Source organism: Bombyx mori, chromosome 10 (genome assembly GCF_030269925.1).
Source record: "Bombyx mori chromosome 10, ASM3026992v2".
Lineage (NCBI taxonomy): Eukaryota > Metazoa > Arthropoda > Insecta > Lepidoptera > Bombycidae > Bombyx > Bombyx mori.
Window position 1 is genome coordinate 3,685,141 of NC_085116.1, and position 20,830 is coordinate 3,705,970.

Genomic DNA, 20,830 nt, shown 5'->3' on the forward strand with positions numbered 1-20,830 from the left:
GATGCCGCGCTTTGCTGAAGCGGTACGCGGGAAAAAAATATCGGTAAATTCTTTTTTCGGATGAAAAATTTTTTACCGTAGAAGAGAGTTACAACAAACAAAATGATAAGGTGTACGCACACAGTAGTGAAGAAGCGAGCAACCGTATTCCGCGTGTCCAACGAGGTCATTTTCCATCCTCGCTCATGGTATGGTTCGGAGTTTCTTATTGGGGCTTAACAGAGGTACATTTTTGTGAGAAAGGTGTAAAAACGAATGCAGTTGTGTATCAAAATACAGTCCTGACGAACCTTGTGGAACCTGTTTCTCATACCATGTTCAATAACAGGCACTGGGTATTCCAACAAGATTCGGCGCCAGCTCATAGACCGAAGAGCACATAAGACTGGCTGGCGGCGCGTGAAATCGACTTCATCCGGCACGAAGACTAGCCCTCCTCCAGTCCAGATTTGAATCCGTTAGATTACAAGATATGGCAACACTTGGAGGAAAAGGCGTGCTCAAAGCCTCATCCCAATTTGGAGTCACTCAAGCCATCCTTGATTAAGGCAGCCGCCGATATTGACATGGACCTCGTTCGTGCTGCGATAGACGACTGGCCGCGCAGATTGAAGGCCTGTATTCACAATCACGGAGGTCATTTTGAATAAACTTTAGTGTCATAAGAATCTATGTTTTGTTAAGTTAATTTTGGTATATGAATGGTTACATAATGAATAAACTTGTTTCAATTATTTTACATTAAACATGTGACAGAATTTATGACCTGACTAGGTATATGCGATGCGATTATTATTATTATTACTATGAAATTCTGAGGTATCATCTCCCATTCCTCTTCTATGGCAGTTTTCTGCTCCTGCATCGCTTGCGGAACTGGCTGGCGAGCCCCATAGGTATTCGATGAGGTTCATGTCTGGGCTTCTTGCTGGCCAATCTATTACTGCAATGCAATCCATGTCTCGAAGATATTCCTGGACGATTGCAGCAGTATGCGGTTTCGCATTATCGAGCATGAAAGTGAAATTTGGGCCGACACATCCAGCGAATAGCATCACATGAGGTCCTAAGCACTAGCGTATGTACTTGTGCCCATCTAATGATGGAAGTCGTGGTCCACTAACGACCTCAAGTTCGGTTTTCACATTTGCTGAAATTCCTCCCCAGACTGTCCATGACCCACCACCAAAAGCAACCCTCTCCTCTATGCAGCATTCATCAAAACTTTCTGTTTGTCTTCGGTGCACCTTATTCCTTCCATAATTCTCACTAGATGATGACCGAGCTATGCTTGGTTTTTTTTTTGATAACGCCATCTTGTTGTGTCTATAAAGCGGTTAGTTGCCCTCAATTAAGAAAAATAGTATTATTATTCGCCAATAGAAATGTCGGGAAGAGTTGATTATTGAAAACACGAATAAAACAACATTTTCTGAAAATAAATCGTAGCTAGATCGATTTATCGCCCCCTAAATCCCCTGTATACTAAATTTTATGAAAATCGTTGGAGCCGTTTCCGAGATTCAGATTATATATATATTAATATACAAGAATTGCTCGTTTAAAGGTATAAGATATAAAGTCATTTTCGAATCATCGGTAAACAATACTTGGCTCCAGTGTTGCTGAGTCCACTGCAAATGAGTTCGCGCAAACTGAAGGTGCGACGCTCGGTAAGTTCGCGTTAATTTGGGGCCATTACCTGGCTTGTGTGGTACCATATTACGTTCTTTAAGTCTTCTTCGAAAAGTTCGAGGGCAAACTGATACTCCATGATTTGACCAACTGATTTTGTATCTAAACTGAAGTCAAGTGGCGGTTTCTCAATCAGGTCGTTAAGATAAACCAATCTTGTCTTTTAGTTTTCACACGAGATCGCGGTCTTCCTTGACGACAAACAAAGCCGCCCGTCTCTAAGTACCTTTGATCAACTCTTCGGACAGTAGTACAACTTAAATTCAGTTGTGTACTCACTTTTCTTGGGCTATGCCCGGCCTGACGAATTGATACAGCTTGGGCGGCAATTTCAGGCCGAATATCCATATATTTTGTATAATACCGGGTCAAAGTTTAGAGTAGCCTTTTTCATCATCATCATCATCTCAGCCTGTTCACTGCCCACTGCTGAACATAGGCCTCTCCAAGTGATCTACAGTGCAGCCGGTCCGTTGCCACCTGCATCCAACGTGTCCCAGCGGTTCTTACCAGGTCGTCGGTCCATCTGGTAGGTGGCCGTACCACACTGCGCTTGCCAGTACGTGGTCTCCACTCGAGGACCTTTCTGCCCCATCGGCCGTCCGATCTTCGCGCTATGTGGCCGCTAGCAGAGCGTGGTTTCGATCCACGGACCTCTGGGTCTAGCCTTTTTATGGGATCAATAATCAGAAACATCAATAAAAAAATCCAACTTTCGCGAATTAAATAAATTTTTATCCTCCCTTGGATCGTTGAAAACAATGAACAGACTCGAATTTTCTTTTTTTTTCTACATAATTCTGAATTTGAAATTTAAAAAAAACATACTGAAGAGTTGAGCAATAAATCAGCCTCAAAACTACATAAAAACTTATTGCTCCACCTAATATTTATTTTTAGCTAGAAATCGTCAAAAGTTAAAGCACTAGATGGGCCGATAGATGTGTCCGGGAGTGTATTATAATATTAAAGTACACTAACCAAGTACAACATTCTTCTTTTTTTTTAAAGAAATATAATTTTATTATAGTTCATTTTTCCTGTTCAATGCAAATACATAAAGAAATGACATCATCAAAACGATGATAAGTTACGCTATGGTTTCAAGTCATAATAGAAACAACATTATAGCTCACCCAGTACCGAAGTCATCGCGATGAGGCTCGGTATGTTGTAATTCTTAATGAGAATTTTTGCATAGCGACCTAATGAATTATTATTTTTAGTTCAACAAGTGTTTTAAATTATATCTTATATTATTTTCGGTCATTTCAGTGTTATTTTTGTGTTTGCTGCAGCAGTACATTCTTCGTTCACTAGCAATTTACAGCATGTTGGCTAGTAAAAAAATATTACCTCCCGTGAGAAACTCGAATCTAAGTTATTTTGGTTTCGGTATCGCCTACGTTACCGATAAGAAAAGGTAGGTACTGTATTAATTAAATGAATACATTTTAATGTTATTCCATCGCCACCACTACTGACTAATATTATAAAACTGAACGAAGGAGAAAAATAAATGTTTTACGGTAAAAATATATTAGACTGTCCGATTTGTGAGTTTTAAGCCCACATGAAGTGTTAATTTCTGCATTTATCGCAAAAGAACAATTCATGTACTCCACTTTGACAGGCCAATAACTTTAAGGACAATCATAGCACTATGTCTTTTATTCTCACTCAAAACGATTGAATCTTTCATATCGCGCGGTTCTTTGGTGTAATAGCGTTCGGCTTAAATAACAAACGACTTGTGTCAATATATTAAAATAAATAAATTTAAGCAAAACATAATTACGTAATAGCTTCTTACCTCGACTAATAACGTTTAATAACTTTTTTCGGATTTAAAAATCAAAATTAAGTATTTGTTGCGCTTTTAGAATCATACTTACCATTCACGAACAAATCTAGAAGAATAATTACTTTTAAGTAATAATCGAATAGAAAAATCGATACACGTAAACATTAAATAAGGTCGATGATTGTAGCTTTTAAAATGGAGCATTTGATAAAAATAATTTTGAAGCAAAAAAATATGTGTGGTTTCGTGGGACACCGGATAGGAACGAAGTTCCATATTATAAAAATATTAATTTTAACTTATATTCGAGCTATAAAGAAAATAGTTATTCGGGTATACATTTTTTATTATGATTTTTTTATTGATATATGATAATAAATAAAACTACTTTACAAAGTTATCCACTTTTATTTTATTCACAATGATTTATAAAAAATATATAATAATAATGTACAAAGAAACAGCTATTTATATGAATAATAATAATAACCTTCATCACGTAGACTATACATTAGACACTGTATAGCCATCATACTAAGACTATATATAAATAATAAAAATCTTACGTTACGGACGGTGTTTCCCGGTTAACCCCTCCGCATCGTCACATAAGGAACTTCGTTCCAAAAAAAATCTTCCAAAATCATGATCTCTTAATATTTTTTTTAATCGATTTCAGTTTGATCATTAGCGCTCCGATAGAAGACAATATCGGGCAGGTTTACGTTTGTCAAGCAAACAACTTCACCTGCGAATCGGTCAAAAGGCATATCTTGAGAGGTAACGAAATGCAGTTTTTTTTTCCTACCCAGCTGTTAGCCTTGAGAGGCTATTTCAGCGTAACCTTAACTAGTAGGTGAGCTCACGGGGCTCAAACCTGACGACGTTGCTAACACGAACCCTAGCAAGAGCCGTGCCTCACAGAATCTACCACCGTATCGGAAACGCGACCCACTGAGAAGACCCGGCGAGAAACTCAGTGGGCTGTGTCTGAGGGTAAAATGCTCGCAATACTACCAACACAAGAGTAGTTTTTTATGCGCATAAGCCTGGAAACATGTTCGCTCTCTTGTTGTAACTACAGAAGACGGAATAAGGTCGCGCTCCCGATTCCGTTCCCGTCACGAGAACTGTGGTGGATTGGCACACGCTGGGCATCAGCCTGGCTGAATCTGATCCACCATCGCTTCCGTTTAGTCCGGACTCTATCCCGTCTCCTCAGGATACCGCTGAAGCCATAGACATCGTAACGTCACACATCACCTCGACATTAGATAGGTCATCGAAGCAAGTTGTAGCGGAGGACTTCCTTCACCGCTTCAAATTGCCCGACGATATTAGGGAACTCCTTAGAGCTAAGAACGCCTCGATCCGTGCGTACGATAGGTATCCTACCGCGGAAAATCGTATTCGAATGCGTGCCCTACAACGCGACGTAAAGTCTCGCATCACCGAAGTCCGAGATGCCAGATGGTCTGATTTCTTAGAAGGACTCGCGCCCTCTCAAAGGTCTTACTACCGCTTAGCTCGTACTCTCAAATCGGATACGGTAGTAACTATGCCCCCCCTCGTAGGCCCCTCAGGCCGACTCGCGGCGTTCGATGATGACGAAAAAGCAGAGCTGCTGGCCGATACATTGCAAACCCAGTGCACGCCCAGCACTCAATCCGTGGACCCTGTTCATGTAGAATTAGTAGACAGTGAGGTAGAACGCAGAGCCTCCTTGCCACCCTCTGATGCGTTACCACCCGTCACCCCGATGGAAGTTAAAGACTTGATCAAAGACCTACGTCCTCGCAAGGCTCCCGGTTCCGACGGTATATCCAACCGCGTTATTAAACTTCTACCCGTCCAACTCATCGTGATGTTGGCATCTATTTTCAATGCCGCTATGGCGAACTGTATCTTTCCCGCGGTGTGGAAAGAAGCGGACGTTATCGGCATACATAAACCCGGTAAACCAAAAAATCATCCGACGAGCTACCGCCCGATTAGCCTCCTCATGTCTCTAGGCAAACTGTATGAGCGTCTGCTCTACAAACGCCTCAGAGACTTCGTCTCATCCAAGGGCATTCTTATCGATGAACAATTCGGATTCCGTACAAATCACTCATGCGTTCAACAGGTGCACCGCCTCACGGAGCACATTCTTGTGGGGCTTAATCGACCAAAACCGTTATACACGGGAGCTCTCTTCTTCGACGTCGCAAAAGCGTTCGACAAAGTCTGGCACAATGGTTTGATTTTCAAACTATTCAACATGGGCGTGCCGGATAGTCTCGTGCTCATCATACGGGACTTCTTGTCGAACCGCTCTTTTCGATATCGAGTCGAGGGAACCCGCTCCTCCCCACGACCTCTCACAGCTGGAGTCCCGCAAGGCTCTGTCCTCTCACCCCTCCTATTTAGCTTATTCGTCAACGATATTCCCCGGTCGCCGCCGACCCATTTAGCTTTATTCGCCGACGACACGACTGTTTACTATTCTAGTAGAAATAAGTCCCTAATCGCGAAGAAGCTTCAGAGCGCAGCCCTAGCCCTAGGACAGTGGTTCCGAAAATGGCGCATAGACATCAACCCAGCGAAAAGTACTGCGGTGCTATTTCAGAGGGGAAGCTCCACACGGATTTCCTCCCGGATTAGGAGGAGGAATCTCACACCCCCGATTACTCTCTTTAGACAACCCATACCCTGGGCCAGGAAGGTCAAGTACCTGGGCGTTACCCTGGATGCATCGATGACATTCCGCCCGCATATAAAATCAGTCCGTGACCGTGCCGCGTTTATTCTCGGTAGACTCTACCCCATGATCTGTAAGCGGAGTAAAATGTCCCTTCGGAACAAGGTGACACTTTACAAAACTTGCATAAGGCCCGTCATGACTTACGCGAGTGTGGTGTTCGCTCACGCGGCCCGCACACACATAGACACCCTCCAATCCCTACAATCCCGCTTTTGCAGGTTAGCTGTCGGGGCTCCGTGGTTCGTGAGGAACGTTGACCTACACGACGACCTGGGCCTCGAATCAATTCGGAAATACATGAAGTCAGCGTCGGAACGATACTTCGATAAGGCTATGCGTCATGATAATCGCCTTATCGTTGCCGCCGCTGACTACTCCCCGAATCCTGATCATGCAGGAGCCAGTCACCGTCGACGCCCTAGACACGTCCTTACGGATCCATCAGATCCAATAACCTTTGCATTAGATGCCTTCAGCTCTAATACTAGGGGCAGGCTTAGGGACCCCGGTAACCGTACTCGTCGAACTCGACAAAGAGGTCGACGTGCAACCTAACCCATGCATCAGCCCGCTGAGTTTCTCGCCGGATCTTCTCAGCGGGTCGCGATTCCGATCCGGTAGTAGATTCATTCGCGAAACAATTGCTCTTGAGTTGTTAGGTCTCCTTCGGAGGCGCTCGGGCAGTTGTTAGCAAATCCCACCCCTCTTGGCTGAGCCTTTGCTCGCCCACCTGTCCTGGTGAAACTGGAAAGGCCTTCGGGCCACCAGTAAACTTTCAATCATAAAAAAAAAAAAAAAAAAAAAAAAAAAAAAAAAAAAAAAAAAAAAAAAAAAAAAAAAAAAAAAAAAAAAAAGACGGAATAAATGTGTAACTCTAAAAAGTTCGACTTTTATTAGATAAAAAGCAAGCACGAAATCTTTAGGACGACAATTAAAGTTACAAACGTTACAACAAATTAATTATTAATTAAATAATTACTGCTGGTAGGACCTCTTGTTAGTCCGCACGGGTAGTTACCACCACCCTGCCTATTTCTGCCGTGAAGCAGCAATGCGTTTCGGTTTGAAGGGTGGGGCAGCCGTTGCAACTATACTGAGACCTTAGAACTTATATCTCAAGATGGGTGGCGCATTTACGTTGTAAATGTTTATGGGCTCCAGTAACACCACTTAACACCAGGTGGGCTGTGAGCTCGTCCGCCCATCTAAGCAATAAAAAATAAAATGGTATCCGCTCAGGGAAGCAACTGAAAGTAGTTTTGCCAACAGACTTAGAGTAGACTAACACCCGTATCTTTAGTCGTTCACACGAGCCTAATTCGACTCGACTCAACCTCCAACGCGCGTTTTGGTATGCTTAGTCGTAAAAATAAACTCCACTCAAACGTCCTTGGAAAATTTTCCTAACCGGAGTGAAGTAGGCGAACTGTCAAGTCAAGGTACGTCGCGACGTACCTTGAATGTTCCTCAAGGCTGGTTTTCTATCAATGTCCAAATAGTATGTGGACCGCAAATGGAAATATATGATATTGTTGTAATGGCCTGGATCTGTTCATGATTCCCGCATATTTTGATAATTTAATTTTGATAATATTTATTAATAAAGTAAATAGTTCGAGGTTAGACATTTGAAACTCTTTATTTTATTTACCTACATAAGAGTCATATTTTGCTTACTACCTGATAAATAAAGTCAATGCGATTATAAGTTTTATTTATATAATAATAAACTGGTGGTTGTGGAAAAGCACTTCAACAACACGATGCAACCAAAATCACACAAAAGCGGCGAATAAAAATACAAAGCCGGATCCGAAATCTAAAATAATAATAGGTTAGAAAATAAATAATACACTTTCAGATTTACCGCACGCACACATATTTACGAATAACTCAGCAACCAAAACATCAAACTAGTTCATCTAGTGTCAAACAGACAGCGGCAGCTTGACTTTGACATTAAACAATGACCATAGACTACTGAACTCTATGGGTTTGATGCTAGCTTGATCAAATTTTCATCATTATTACCTCACTCGAGGACAGTTGAGGAATATTGTAATGGTCGACTAAAAATACCAAACTCGAGTAAGTTTCGAGGGAATGCTCGAGCATCATCGGATGAGTTAAGAGTGGAGGACTATTTTACGAAACGTCTAAAGATACGGGCATTAGACTTTAGTCTAGAGCTTCAGGGTAATATTGATTGCATGTTGGTAAAAAACATAGTTGTTTGTTTTCAGAAAATGATATGTACGACCACAATTACTGGCTCGGCGCAACTGTGGAGGCTGGACCGACTTTTTTTGTTGTGAGTACAATCACTCATGCCCAACATGATCTCGAATGCTCTACCGAAACATAATATACGCGTTATATACCTATATCGAGGACTGAAAGGCTATTTGGTTTAAGCGACATCACGCTTAATAAGCGACATTTATCTTTGTATTATTAAAGGCGCGTTTAATTTGGTATTAGCATCAACAGTTTGATGTTTTTAAGTGAATTTCAATTTTATTTACTCCATTCAAATCGCTGAAGAAGTTTGTTTTTATTTGGATATTTTTTTCCAAATTTTAAACTTTTTTTTTTTGATTGCTTAGATAGGTGGACGAGCTCACAGCCCACCTGGTGTTAAGTGGTTACTGGTGGTTAAGCCCATAGACATCTACAACGTAAATGCGCCACCCACCTTGAGATATAAGTTCTAAGTTCTCAGTATAGTTACAACGGCTGGCCCACCCTTCAAACCGAAACGCATTGCTGCTTCACGGTAGAAATAGGCAGGGTGGTGGTACCTACCCGTGCGGACTCACAAGAGGTCCTACCACCAGTAAATGGCTCTCCTGTAAAGTTGCAAAAATGTAATGTATAATGATTGTGTTATCCTAGAGACAATAGTGAAGAAAGAAAGAACGAACATATGTAGAATTGGAATGTAATTGAATTGGATAATGCCGCAGTTGTTCATTGGTGGAGGAACCCCCCACAAATCAGTAGAAGCATCTTGTCTATTTGTACCACTGTGCCGATATATGTTCCCGCTTGACAAGTCTGAGCGCCATTACACAATACAATGGAGACTTCGAGCACAAGCCTCCTACGATTTTTTTTTTCTTTTTTTTTTATTGCCCTTGTAGGCAGACGAGCATACGGCCGACCTGATGGTGAGTGGTTACCATCGCCCATGGACTTCAGCAATGCCAGGCGCAGAGCCAAGCCGCTGCCTACCGCTTAATACTCTCCACAAGCCTCTTGTAAAGAAGGACATGTCATAGCGCTCGGGAAACACCGTGGAGGGGAGCTCATTCCGTAGCCGGATGGTACGCGGAAAAAAAGACCTCTGGAAAAGCACTGTCGATGACCGCAGTGGCTCCAGGTAGTATGGATGAACTCTACTCCGGTGGCGGGCGGTGCGATGGTAAAAACGAGACGTTGGTATCATCTCGAACAATTCCTCAGAGCACTCCCCATGGAACATTCGGTACAAAATACAGAGGGAACCGAAGTCCCTTCGCAGATCCAAAGGTTCCTACGATATCCGGTTACCAGTTAAAATCGGGTGGGCAAAGCTTTGTTAGTTGTTTGCGACCAACAACTAACAAAACGTTAAAGAATACTAATCACCGAAAAAATTATCGACCGTGTACCACATTACCGTATGGTTTTAATCTTGAACAATTTGCGGTTGTGATAACTTAATTAAGGCATAAATTATATTTATTAAACTTATTTCTCGTGATTAGATAAGTCTGTTTGCAAACGAATATAATTGAGTGTAACGGTATTTTATATATTTAGACTATAAGCTTATAAATAAGATAGGCTATGTCATGTTTAATTATATTAAAATAGAGCATTTAAATTTGGAACAACAATAATGATTCTACATTCAAAAACAGGAAAATATTATAAATATTACATCAGCTTCATTAATTGACTATAAAATATTTATGACGCTCCTGTTTAGTTAGGCGTTTAACAATCATATAATTTAATAATAATCCTAATTTCATGTTATTATTTTCCTTTATCGTTAACAATAGTGCAATGTTAACAATATCTTAGTAAAACTGTGTCGAAATCAAATTGCATTTAGATTGTCATTATCTGTATTGGCTGCGGTAACCGCTTAACATCAAGTGGGCTGTGATCTCGGACACCTATTTAAATCAACAGTGACAAAATTTATATCGTCGCTATAGCCATATGCATGGAATCATTTCGTACATTACATACATATTATCATGTATTTCAACCTAAATAGTTAATCTTTCTGGTATTGATTTAATATTTTTCATTGCCTATGACGATAGACATGAAAATCATTGCATTGACAAGCGGTTTCTTGCCGCCTCAATTTTCAAAACTTTAGCTGAAAAAAGCCACGGACTAGCGCTTAGTGAATACAGTGAAAGAAAACAAATTCCAGAGCTAGGTGGTACAGAAACTGGTGGTGGGTAGATACCACTATTGCTATTTCTGCTATGAAGCAGCAATGCGTTTCGGTTTAAAGAGCGGGGCAGCCGTTGTACCGTAAAACTGAAACTTACAATTAATTTACGTTTTACCACTTAACAGCAGGTGGGCCGTGAGCCCGTCCACTCACTCATATAAACAAAAAAAAGGAAAAGAAACTCCGAAATCGCATTGTGAAAGAACACAGCAATTACAAGTAGCAGGACTGGTGTCTGCTCCAATTATGATTGGTGAAACTCTATCCCATGATCTGTAAGCGGAGTAAAATGTCCTTTCGGAACAAGGTGACACTTTACAAAACTTGCATAAGGCCCGTCATGACTTACGCGAGTGTGGTGTACGCTCACGCGGCCCGCACACAGATAGACACCCTTCAATCTCTACAATCCCGCTTTTGGAGGTTAGCCGTCGGGGCTCCGTGGTTCGTGAGGAACGTCGACCTACACGACGACCTGGGCCTCGAATCGATCCGCAAACACATGAAGTCAGTGTCGGAGCGGTACTTCGATAAGGTTATGCGTCATGATAGTCGCCTTATCGTTGCCGCCGCTGACTACTCCCCGAATCCTGATCACGCAAGCAAGTCACCGTCGTCGCCCTAGACACGTCCTTACGGATCCATCAGATCCAACAACTCTTGCATTAGATACCTTCAGCTCTAACACTAGGAGCAGGCTAAGGAACCCCGGTAACTGTACTCGTCGAACTCGACAAAGAGGTCGACGTGCTACCTAACCCATGCATCAGCCCGCTGAGTTTCTCGCCGGATCTTCTCAGCGGGTCGCGATTCCGATCCGGTAGTAGATTCATTCGCGAAGCAGCTGCTCTTGAGCTATTAGGTCTCTTTGGGAGGCGCTCGGGCAGCTGTTAGCAAATCTCACCCCTGGCTGAGCCTTTGCTCGCCCACCTGACCTGGTGAAACTGGAAAGGCCTCCGGGCCACCAGTAATATTTCAATCATAAAATATATATAACTAGTCAGGTCATAAGTATTGTCATAAAGTAAAAACTTTTTTTTTAGAATGCTGGCCACAAAAAAGTTTATTGAATTCGAATTTCGAATTGTTCATGAAAATAAAAATGTATACTTTTAGAATTTTACTCATTTTTAAATATGGAGTGGACGCTTAAAGAAGACCGTGTTGCAGTTATTGCGTTGCATCGTTGCGGTTACGCGCCAATTCAAATTTTTAACATACTGAAAAATTTGAATATAACCAAAAGATTCGTTTATCGTACCATCAAACGATACAATGAAGACTCTAGTGTAGATGACAGGTCTAGAAGTGGTCGCCCTCGGTCTGTTAGGACTCCAGCAGTGATAAAAGCTGTGAAGGCGCGAATTCAAAGAAATCCCAAACGTCAGCAGAAACTGTTGGCCCTTCAGATGGGGTTAAGCAGAACCACGGTGAAAAGGGTGTTAAATGAAGACTTAGGGCTTCGGGCATATCGAAGAAAAACAGGACATCGTTTGAATGCTCGTCTAATGGACCTGAGACTGAAGAGATGCCGCGCTTTGTTGAAGCGGTACGCGGGAAAAAAATATTTCGCGGGAAATTCTTTTTTCGGATGAAAAAATTTTTACCGTAGAAGAGAGCTACAACAAATAAAATGATAAGGTGTACGCACACAGTAGTGAAGAAGCGAGCAACCGTATTCCGCGTGTCCAACGAGGTCATTTTCCATCCTCGCTCATGGTATGGTTGGGAGTTTCTTATTGGGGCTTAACAGAGGTACATTTTTGTGAGAAAGGTGTAAAAACGAATGCAGTTGTGTATCAAAATACAGTCCTGACGAACCTTGTGGAACCTGTTTCTCATACCATGTTCAATAACAGGCACTGGGTATTCCAACAAGATTCAGCGCCAGCTCATAGAGCGAAGAGCACACAAGATTGGCTGGCGGCGTGTGAAATCGACTTCATCCGGCACGAAGACTGGCCCTCCTCCAGTCCAGATTTGAATCCGTTAGATTACAAGATATGGCAACACTTGGAGGAAAAGGCGTGCTCAAAGCCTCATCCCAATTTGGAGTCACTCAAGACATCCTTGATTAAGGCAGCCGCCGATATTGACATGGACCTCGTTCGTGCTGCGATAGACGACTGGCCGCGCAGATTGAAGGCCTGTATTCAAAATCACGGAGGTCATTTTGAATAAACTTTAGTGTCATAAGAATCTATGTTTTGTTAAGTTAATTTTGGTATATGAATGGTTACATAATGAATAAACTTGTTTCAATTATTTTACACTAAACATGTGACAGAATTTATGACCCGACTAGGTATATATATTGGTGAAATGGTAACAGATGAAGAATCGTGCCAAATATTGTAATTATTTCCGAGACATTGCCTTCTTTAAAACAAGATATTTATAGTAATGGAGTCCATACTTTGATACCATACTCATGCTAATAACTTGTTAAGGCAGTCAGTTTGACAATAAAACTGCATTTTTTTCATAATAATTTCAACCTATGTTTGTCACAAATCTCCCAATTTTAGAACGCCAGTCCGTACTAAGATTAGAATCTTCTTATTTTTGAATAAATCTTTAAGCTTTGTTAAATTTTCAGACTTGCGCTCCACTACTGGTCCACAACATGAGAATAGGTGAATATTGCATTGTTTTTTACACGTCACTAAACTGTTAGATTCTATAAAAGCTATTAACGAAGGATTTAAAATTAATACAAATGACTTTCGTGTACATAAATGAATTATCATCATCACTAGGCCTTAAAGCCCAAGGTGGGTCTGAGCCTAGTCTTTCTCCCTCTAGTTTTCAACAATAATTCATTTGATCTTGGGTCTGCCGCGACTTCTGCGGATATCGGGCTTGCCAAATAGTAGCTGTTTAGGAATTCCGATCTCTGCAATTCTAACTACACATTCTACACATCTTAGGCGCCCAAACTTAATGGTTTTCTGTAAATATCACATGGTTCTAGCTCGTCTTCTCTAGGTCTTTTTGCTGCACAGGATCGAATATTTGTCTAAGGATCTTCATATTCATGTTAAAATAAATATATGCATTAAATTAATAATAATTTTTTAAAGTAATTGTTAACTTTTGTACATGATTTTACGAATAAGGCTGTCATACCTATTGTTGTATGACGTAATTTTTCTTCAAGCCTAGTTTCCAGGTTAAGATTTAATAGTTAAGTTTTTTCGTTTGATTTTGATACCATTTCATTTTTCAACAGGCACTGGATCGACCGGAGGATGCTTCATTTCGAAGAACGATTTCTCAATTGAAAAACTTTTTCTAAGAAGGGAGAATTCTCCTATCAGAACATTAAGTAAATATTTAAATACAGTAATTTTTCCTGAGTGTCAATGCCTTATAACAGTACATTTTGTTTAATATTGGTATTAGTAAATCCCAAAAGGTAGTACCAATCTTGAAGAAGGAAGGGGAATTTTTACAAGACATTTACTATATTTCTACTACTCCTACTACTAATACCTACTATTATCTTGTGCCTGCTTTAATAACCAAACGACATCAGGTACGCCGCGCGCCTAAATTCCGAACAAATATTTGCCTATATCGAAAAATATTCTGCTAATGTATACTGTTTATTCTTTCCCTTTGTAAGATTATTTTACTAGTGGTAGGACCTCTTGTGAGTCCGCACGGGTAAGTACCACCATCCTGCCTATTTCTGCCGTGAAGCAGTAATGCGTTTTATTTGAAGATTAGGGCAACCGTTGTAACTATACTGAGATCTTAGAACTTATATCTCAAGGCGGGTGGCGCATTTACGTTGTACATGTCTATGGGCTCTAGTAACCACTTAACACCAGGTGGACTGTGAGCTCCTCCACCCATCTAAGCAAAAAAAAACAAAGATTCGTTTTTTTTATAATAGAAGTGCTTTCACAGAAGGCCTGATGTCGTCCTACGGTTGGAGTTTAGCGGTTAGTGATAAAAATTCTGTTGTAGTCGGAGGACCTGGCATTTCTAATGGTAAGCATATTCCTTGTTTCTTGCTTTAACTTACCTTCATCTTCTCCCCTCTTATTTCGCTAACAGTAGCAACTAATACTAGCGGTAAATCGACGATGTACTTCTGTTTAAAATTAATTTAATGTCACTTATTGACCGAATGACCTCAGTGGATATAGCGGATTCTCGGTCTTGGTTCTTCGAGTCCTCAGCGGTAGTCCGCGGTTCAGTTACACCTTTGTCATTGTCGACTTCGGTGAGTGATGGTAACCACTGACCGGTATTCTACTCTGCCTTAGAAGTCGTCGTGGCCTAAAGGATAAGATGTCCGGTGCATTCATATGTAGCGATGCACCGATGTTCGAATCCCGCAGGCGGGTACCCATTTTTCAAATGAAATACGTACTTAATAAATGTTCACGATTGACTTCCTCGGTGAAAGAATAACATCGTGTAATAAAAGCAAACCCGCAAAATTATAATTTGCGTAATTACTGGTGGTAGGACCTCTTGTGAGTCCGCACGGGTAAGTACCACCCTGTCTATTTCTGCCGTGAAGCAGTAATGCGTTTCGGTTAGAAGGGTGGGGCAGCCGTTGTAACTATTCAGAGATCTTATAACTCATATCTCATGGTGGCGGCATTTACATTGTAGATGTCTATGGGCTCCAGTAACCATTTAAAACCAGGTGGGCTGTGAGCTCATCCGTCCATCTAGGCCATTAAAAAAAAAGAATACACAAAAACTTCGCTGCAGTGTACTGCTACCGATAATGGTTCTGAGGTCAGGCTTTGAGATCATATTACAAATTTTGCAATGAGATTAATTTAGCATACTCATAAGATTTTTAATGGTGACTATGCAGGAGATCTGGCACCATTACGCTATCATTCAACTCTGATCTGTTACATAAATTCTATTATTAAATTTATCTACTATCTACTAACTAAACCTGTCTTGAGCACTGCAAAGCAGGGCCATCATGGACTCTTCAATCTTGGGTTCATCTGATAGCCGTAAACGAGGGAGTCTCTACAGTAGTTACTGGTCTTAATAGACAAAATAGACCAGAAACTATTAAATGCTGCCAAGATTGATAGCCGTGGGAGTCTTTATGGTAGTTTCTAGTCCTAGCAGACCAAAAAACTATTCATTGCTGCCACGATTGATAGCCGTGGGAACCTTTATGGTAGTGTCTAGTCCCAGCAGACCTAAAACTGTTCATTGCTACTACGATTGATAGCCGTGGGAGTCTTTATGGTAGTTTCTAGTCCTAGCAGACCAAAAAACTATTCATTGCTGCCACGATTGATAGCCGTGGGAACCTTTATGGTAGTGTCTAGTCCCAGCAGACCTAAAACTGTTCATTGCTACTACGATTGATAGCCGTGGGAGTCTTTATGGTAGTTTCTACTCTTAGCAGACCAAAAACTGTTCATTGCTGCCACGATGGATAGCCGTGGGTGTCTTTATGGTAGATTCTAGTCCTAGCAGACCAAAAACTGTTCATTGCTGCCACGATGGATAGCCGTGGGTGTCTTTATGGTAGATTCTAGTTCTAGCAGACCAAAAACTGTTCATTGCTGCCACGATTGATAGCCGTGGGAGCCTTTATGGTAGTTTCTAGTCCTAGCAGACCAAAAACTGTTCATTGCTGCCACGATGGATAGCCGTGGGTGTCTTTATGGTAGATTCTAGTCCTAGCAGACCAAAAACTGTTCATTGCTGCCACGATGGATAGCCGTGGGTGTCTTTATGGTAGATTCTAGTTCTAGCAGACCAAAAACTGTTCATTGCTGCCACGATTGATAGCCGTGGGAGCCTTTATGGTAGTTTCTAGTCCTAGCAGACCAAAAACTGTTCATTGCTGCCACGATGGATAGCCGTGGGTGTCTTTATGGTAGATTCTAGTCCTAACAGACCAAAAAACTATTCATTGCTGCCACGATTGATAGCCGTGGGAGTCTTTATAGTAGTTTCTAGTCCTAGCCGACCAGAAACTATTCATTGCTGCCACGATAATTTTAAGACGTTGTGTAATTTTTCATTAAAATATCTCTGTTGTTATCTTTCATGCAGTGGGTTCTGTTATTTATGCTGGGCCTATATCGTGGTTAGGCTAACGCAGCTATTCGCAGCAGCAAAATCCTCGTTTTGAGTACTGGAATCTGGAACCAAAATTTTTAGTTCACTAAGCGAGTTTTTCGATAAAAACAATGCCGACTCCCAAATTGATTTGAGTAAGAAAAGCTTGAAAAACATATTGCAATCAAATAGTGATAATTTCATTTTACGAATGTTCTTTTTTTTATTGCTTAGACGGGTGGACGAGGTCACAGCTCACTTGGTATTAAGTGGTTACTGAAGCCCACAGACATCTACAACGTAAATGCGCCACCCACCTTGAGATATAAGTTCTAAGGTCTCAAGTATAGTTACAGCGGCTGCCCCGCCCTTCAAACCGAAACGCATTACTGCTTCACGGCAGAAGTAGGCAGGGTGGGGGTACCTACCCGCGCGGACTCACAAGAGGTCCTACCACCAGTAAACTATATGTAATACGATTTCATTTGTCATTTCCTGATGTAAGTACTGGTTATTTGTTCAAAGGGAAAACTTTACTATACATGACGCCAGAGCCTTCTACTCAACCTGACATCTTGGACGGTATGGATATGAATGTCAATTTCAATTTCGGTAAGTTGAGATATATTTTTAAAATCTACATGGAAAATAAAAATGCTTGTGATATTCTACTGTATACATTCTAATGATACACAGGCCACTACAAATCTTCTACTTTTGGATCATCCCCAATCTAATGAATAATACGTCCGATTCTATTCATAAACTTGCAGAAACAAAACATTTCAGTACTTTTTTCATATATTTTTTAATACGTACACAATACTCAAAACCTGTATTCAAGATCATTGAATCGATTTACTAAAATGAACTATACAATGTCATTACTGTTATATTATTACTTCCAAATAACAATTGCTATAAATTTTTGACTTCCATTGTCGGTTTCTCCGATTTCTGCTTTCTTAGTTTTTATAACAGATGGAAACAAAACAAAAATACAAATAATATATAACTGATAACTAAACACGCACGGTTAATCCGGCTTCTCTATGTTATCGTAACCAAAGACTGAGATAAACATTGTATAAGTTGAAATATATACATATATTGAAAATAGACACCCAGACAAACTGGTGGTAGGACCTCATGTGAATCCGCACGGGTAGGTACCGCCACGCCTGCCGTGAAGCAGTAATGCGTTTCGGTCTGAAGGGCTGGGCAGCCGTTATACTGTAAAAACTGAGATTTAGAACTCATGTCTCAAAATGGATAGCGGCATTTACGTTGTAGATGTCTATGAGCACCGGTAACCACTTGGGCCGTGAGCTCGTCCAACCATCGAAGCAATAAAAAAAGATGTGTGGTGTCGTGGGTCACCGGATAGGAACGAAGTTCCTTATTATAAAAATATTAATTTGAAGTTCTATTCGAGATATAAAGAAAATAACTATTCGGGTATACACTTTTAATTATGATTTTTTTTATTGATAAAAAACACTACTTTACAAAGTTATCAACTTTATTTTATTCACAATGATTTATAAAAAATATATAATAATATACAAAGTTTCTTTGTATATATATAATAATATACAAAGAAACAGCTATCTATATGAATAATAATAACTGTCATCACGTAGACTATATATTAGACACTGTATAGCCATCATACTAAGAGTATACTTACATAAATAATAAAAATCTTACGTTACGGACGTTTTTTTCCGGTTAACCCCTCCGCATAGTCTCATAAAGAACTTTGTTCCAACAAAGAGCAAATAAACCTATTCACGAACATTTTGCCAGATGTGGGAATTGAACCCACGACCCTTGGCGCAACAGTTAGGGCCGTTAACCACATACTACATCACCGAGTCAATCAACAAATGAAGCATCATTAATTAATGTAGCTCGTGACTCGTTAAAGCTTATGATAATTTAAGCTACGCCTTTCAGGGTACAGCGTGACGACAGGATACTTTGCAACACCTAAGCTTTTAATGTACGCAGTCAGTAGTACGTACCGCTTAGGGCAGGTAAGAATTCTTAAATTACCACATTTTTTATACTAGGGGTCCCACAGTAGTCGAAATTCGACTTTAATCAATTGAAATTTTATGTTTAAACATTATTATGGTTCTATTGTCAAATACTATTATATTTTACTTATATTATATAATCACAGATTTCACCAAAACTACACTATACATAAATAATAATAAAGTCAAACAATATTCATCTATTCTCGATTTGACTACAGACTTAAACACTAACAAAAGTTTGACAATTGACAATAAACGAAGAGTATATTTATATATAAATATGTGTTGTGTCAAATACATGGTAGTGTGTGTAAAATGTTTTCTTTATTGATTTAATGTATCCTTTATACATTATTTTTAAAAAATATTAGCTGTTGGGTACGCAGCACGTCACCCGTGTCGATAAGGCGAGTGACGCCAACCCAGGTTGGACGGGTTTATGAATCTTATAAGATTTCTTGAAATCCTATAAGACGCCGGATGCCCGTCTCGTGGCGATTATTCGTGTCGATCTGAAGCAGTCGATGTAGGGTCCTGAGGTGTACGATATCGTACAAGCTCACTCGAAATTAAAACTCAAAACTTTACTAATTAACGTAAACCGAGCCGACCGATCTGTCAATACAACCGAATTCAATAACCGACGATCTTTTCAATGGTCTTCAAGTCTTCAATAGATATCTTCGAGGCGCTGATGTCTTTACTCGTGCTTTTTTTTTGTAATCTTCGTTCGGAGGGTCGGCGGCCGGCGGTTGGCAGGTAGTCGGTCGAGGGTCGGTCGGTAGGTCGGCAGGTACCTGACAGCGTCGCAGGGTCGCTTAACTACCTCGGAATGTTACCCTACAGAGATCTCGTGTAAAATACGGCTCTCGTCGAGATCATTTTCACTATGATCGGCTCGGTTTATTCGTTATATCTATTTATTTAATAAATGTATATACTAATGCCTTATACTTAACTATTCTATGTTGTAATCCCTATCGATACATATAACTTATTCTATGCTTAATCTATATGACGCGCCCGTATAAACAAAATACCCGGTCCTGAACACAGATAAATGCTGTTTGTTACATCGTTTCGGGACGCGGGCCGGGCGCGTGTTCATTTAAGTTAATATGCTAATCTTAAAACTATCGGGAATAATAAAGCAAAAGTGTATACTATTTATTTCAAAGCAACTTACGTTCTATTCTTAGTAAAATCTATGTGCACGTTATCTATATACTTATCTATCTATATGCACTCTATATAATTTATCTATTTGTTATAACTCTATGTCTATGTACGTATCTATATAAATCTATTATTCTATTCTATATTCTATTATATTCTTCAACTTATTCTATAATTATGGGGCGACGCCGCTGTCGCCAACATTAGCTTTGTGCATTTCTTCTCTTTATTCTCTACTAGCTGACCCGGCAGACTTCGTAGTGCCTCAATCGATAAATAAAAGACCTAAGCTATTGTATAAAGTAAACTTAAAACAAACAAAAGAAATCCGTCCGATGGGGGACACATCAAAGTAAAAACAAAATTGTTATTTTTATTTAATTCCGAACATTTTCATATTTATCTACCTTTTAAACCTTCTCTGGACTTCCACAAATAATTCAAAACTAAAATCCAGCCGTTCTTAAGTTTTAGCGAGACTAACGAACAGCAATTCATTTTTATATATATAGATAAGTGTGGAAAATTTCATACTCCTCCGTCCGCTCAATTTTCATAAAAAGGGATACAAAGTTTTTGCTTCACGTATTAATATATAGATCACTATCTTCTGTCTATCCCCGTGACTTTTAATAGAAATGTGTAAGTTTACTTCCTCCTAAGCTTGAGACTTAAACCTCAATAATATGGCCCTAAATTTGTCTACCGATTTTATGAAAATGCAATAAGTACATTTATCTATATTTAACTAGCAGACTCGGCCACACGTTGCTGTGGCTAAGGTTTTTGTTTGTAAGTAACACGTGGCCGGCTATCCTAATACCAAAAATTAACAAAGTAAGAAC

General features: G+C 40.2%; 1 protein-coding gene across 1 annotated transcript in view; it reads left to right on the top strand.

Annotated features, from left to right (window-relative positions):
* Positions 1 to 2,732: 2,732 nt before the first annotated feature.
* Positions 2,733 to 20,830, top strand: part of LOC101737408 (integrin alpha-IIb) — a 33,439-nt gene continuing 15,341 nt past the window's right edge. The window contains exons 1-9 of the mRNA XM_012693949.4: positions 2,733 to 2,861; positions 2,971 to 3,118; positions 4,179 to 4,279; positions 8,486 to 8,553; positions 13,301 to 13,337; positions 13,934 to 14,029; positions 14,617 to 14,700; positions 17,290 to 17,376; positions 18,724 to 18,803. Coding sequence (XP_012549403.1) covers positions 2,852 to 2,861; positions 2,971 to 3,118; positions 4,179 to 4,279; positions 8,486 to 8,553; positions 13,301 to 13,337; positions 13,934 to 14,029; positions 14,617 to 14,700; positions 17,290 to 17,376; positions 18,724 to 18,803 — 711 coding nt within the window. The 5' untranslated portion in view covers positions 2,733 to 2,851. The remainder of the gene's footprint in view (positions 2,862 to 2,970; positions 3,119 to 4,178; positions 4,280 to 8,485; positions 8,554 to 13,300; positions 13,338 to 13,933; positions 14,030 to 14,616; positions 14,701 to 17,289; positions 17,377 to 18,723; positions 18,804 to 20,830) is intronic.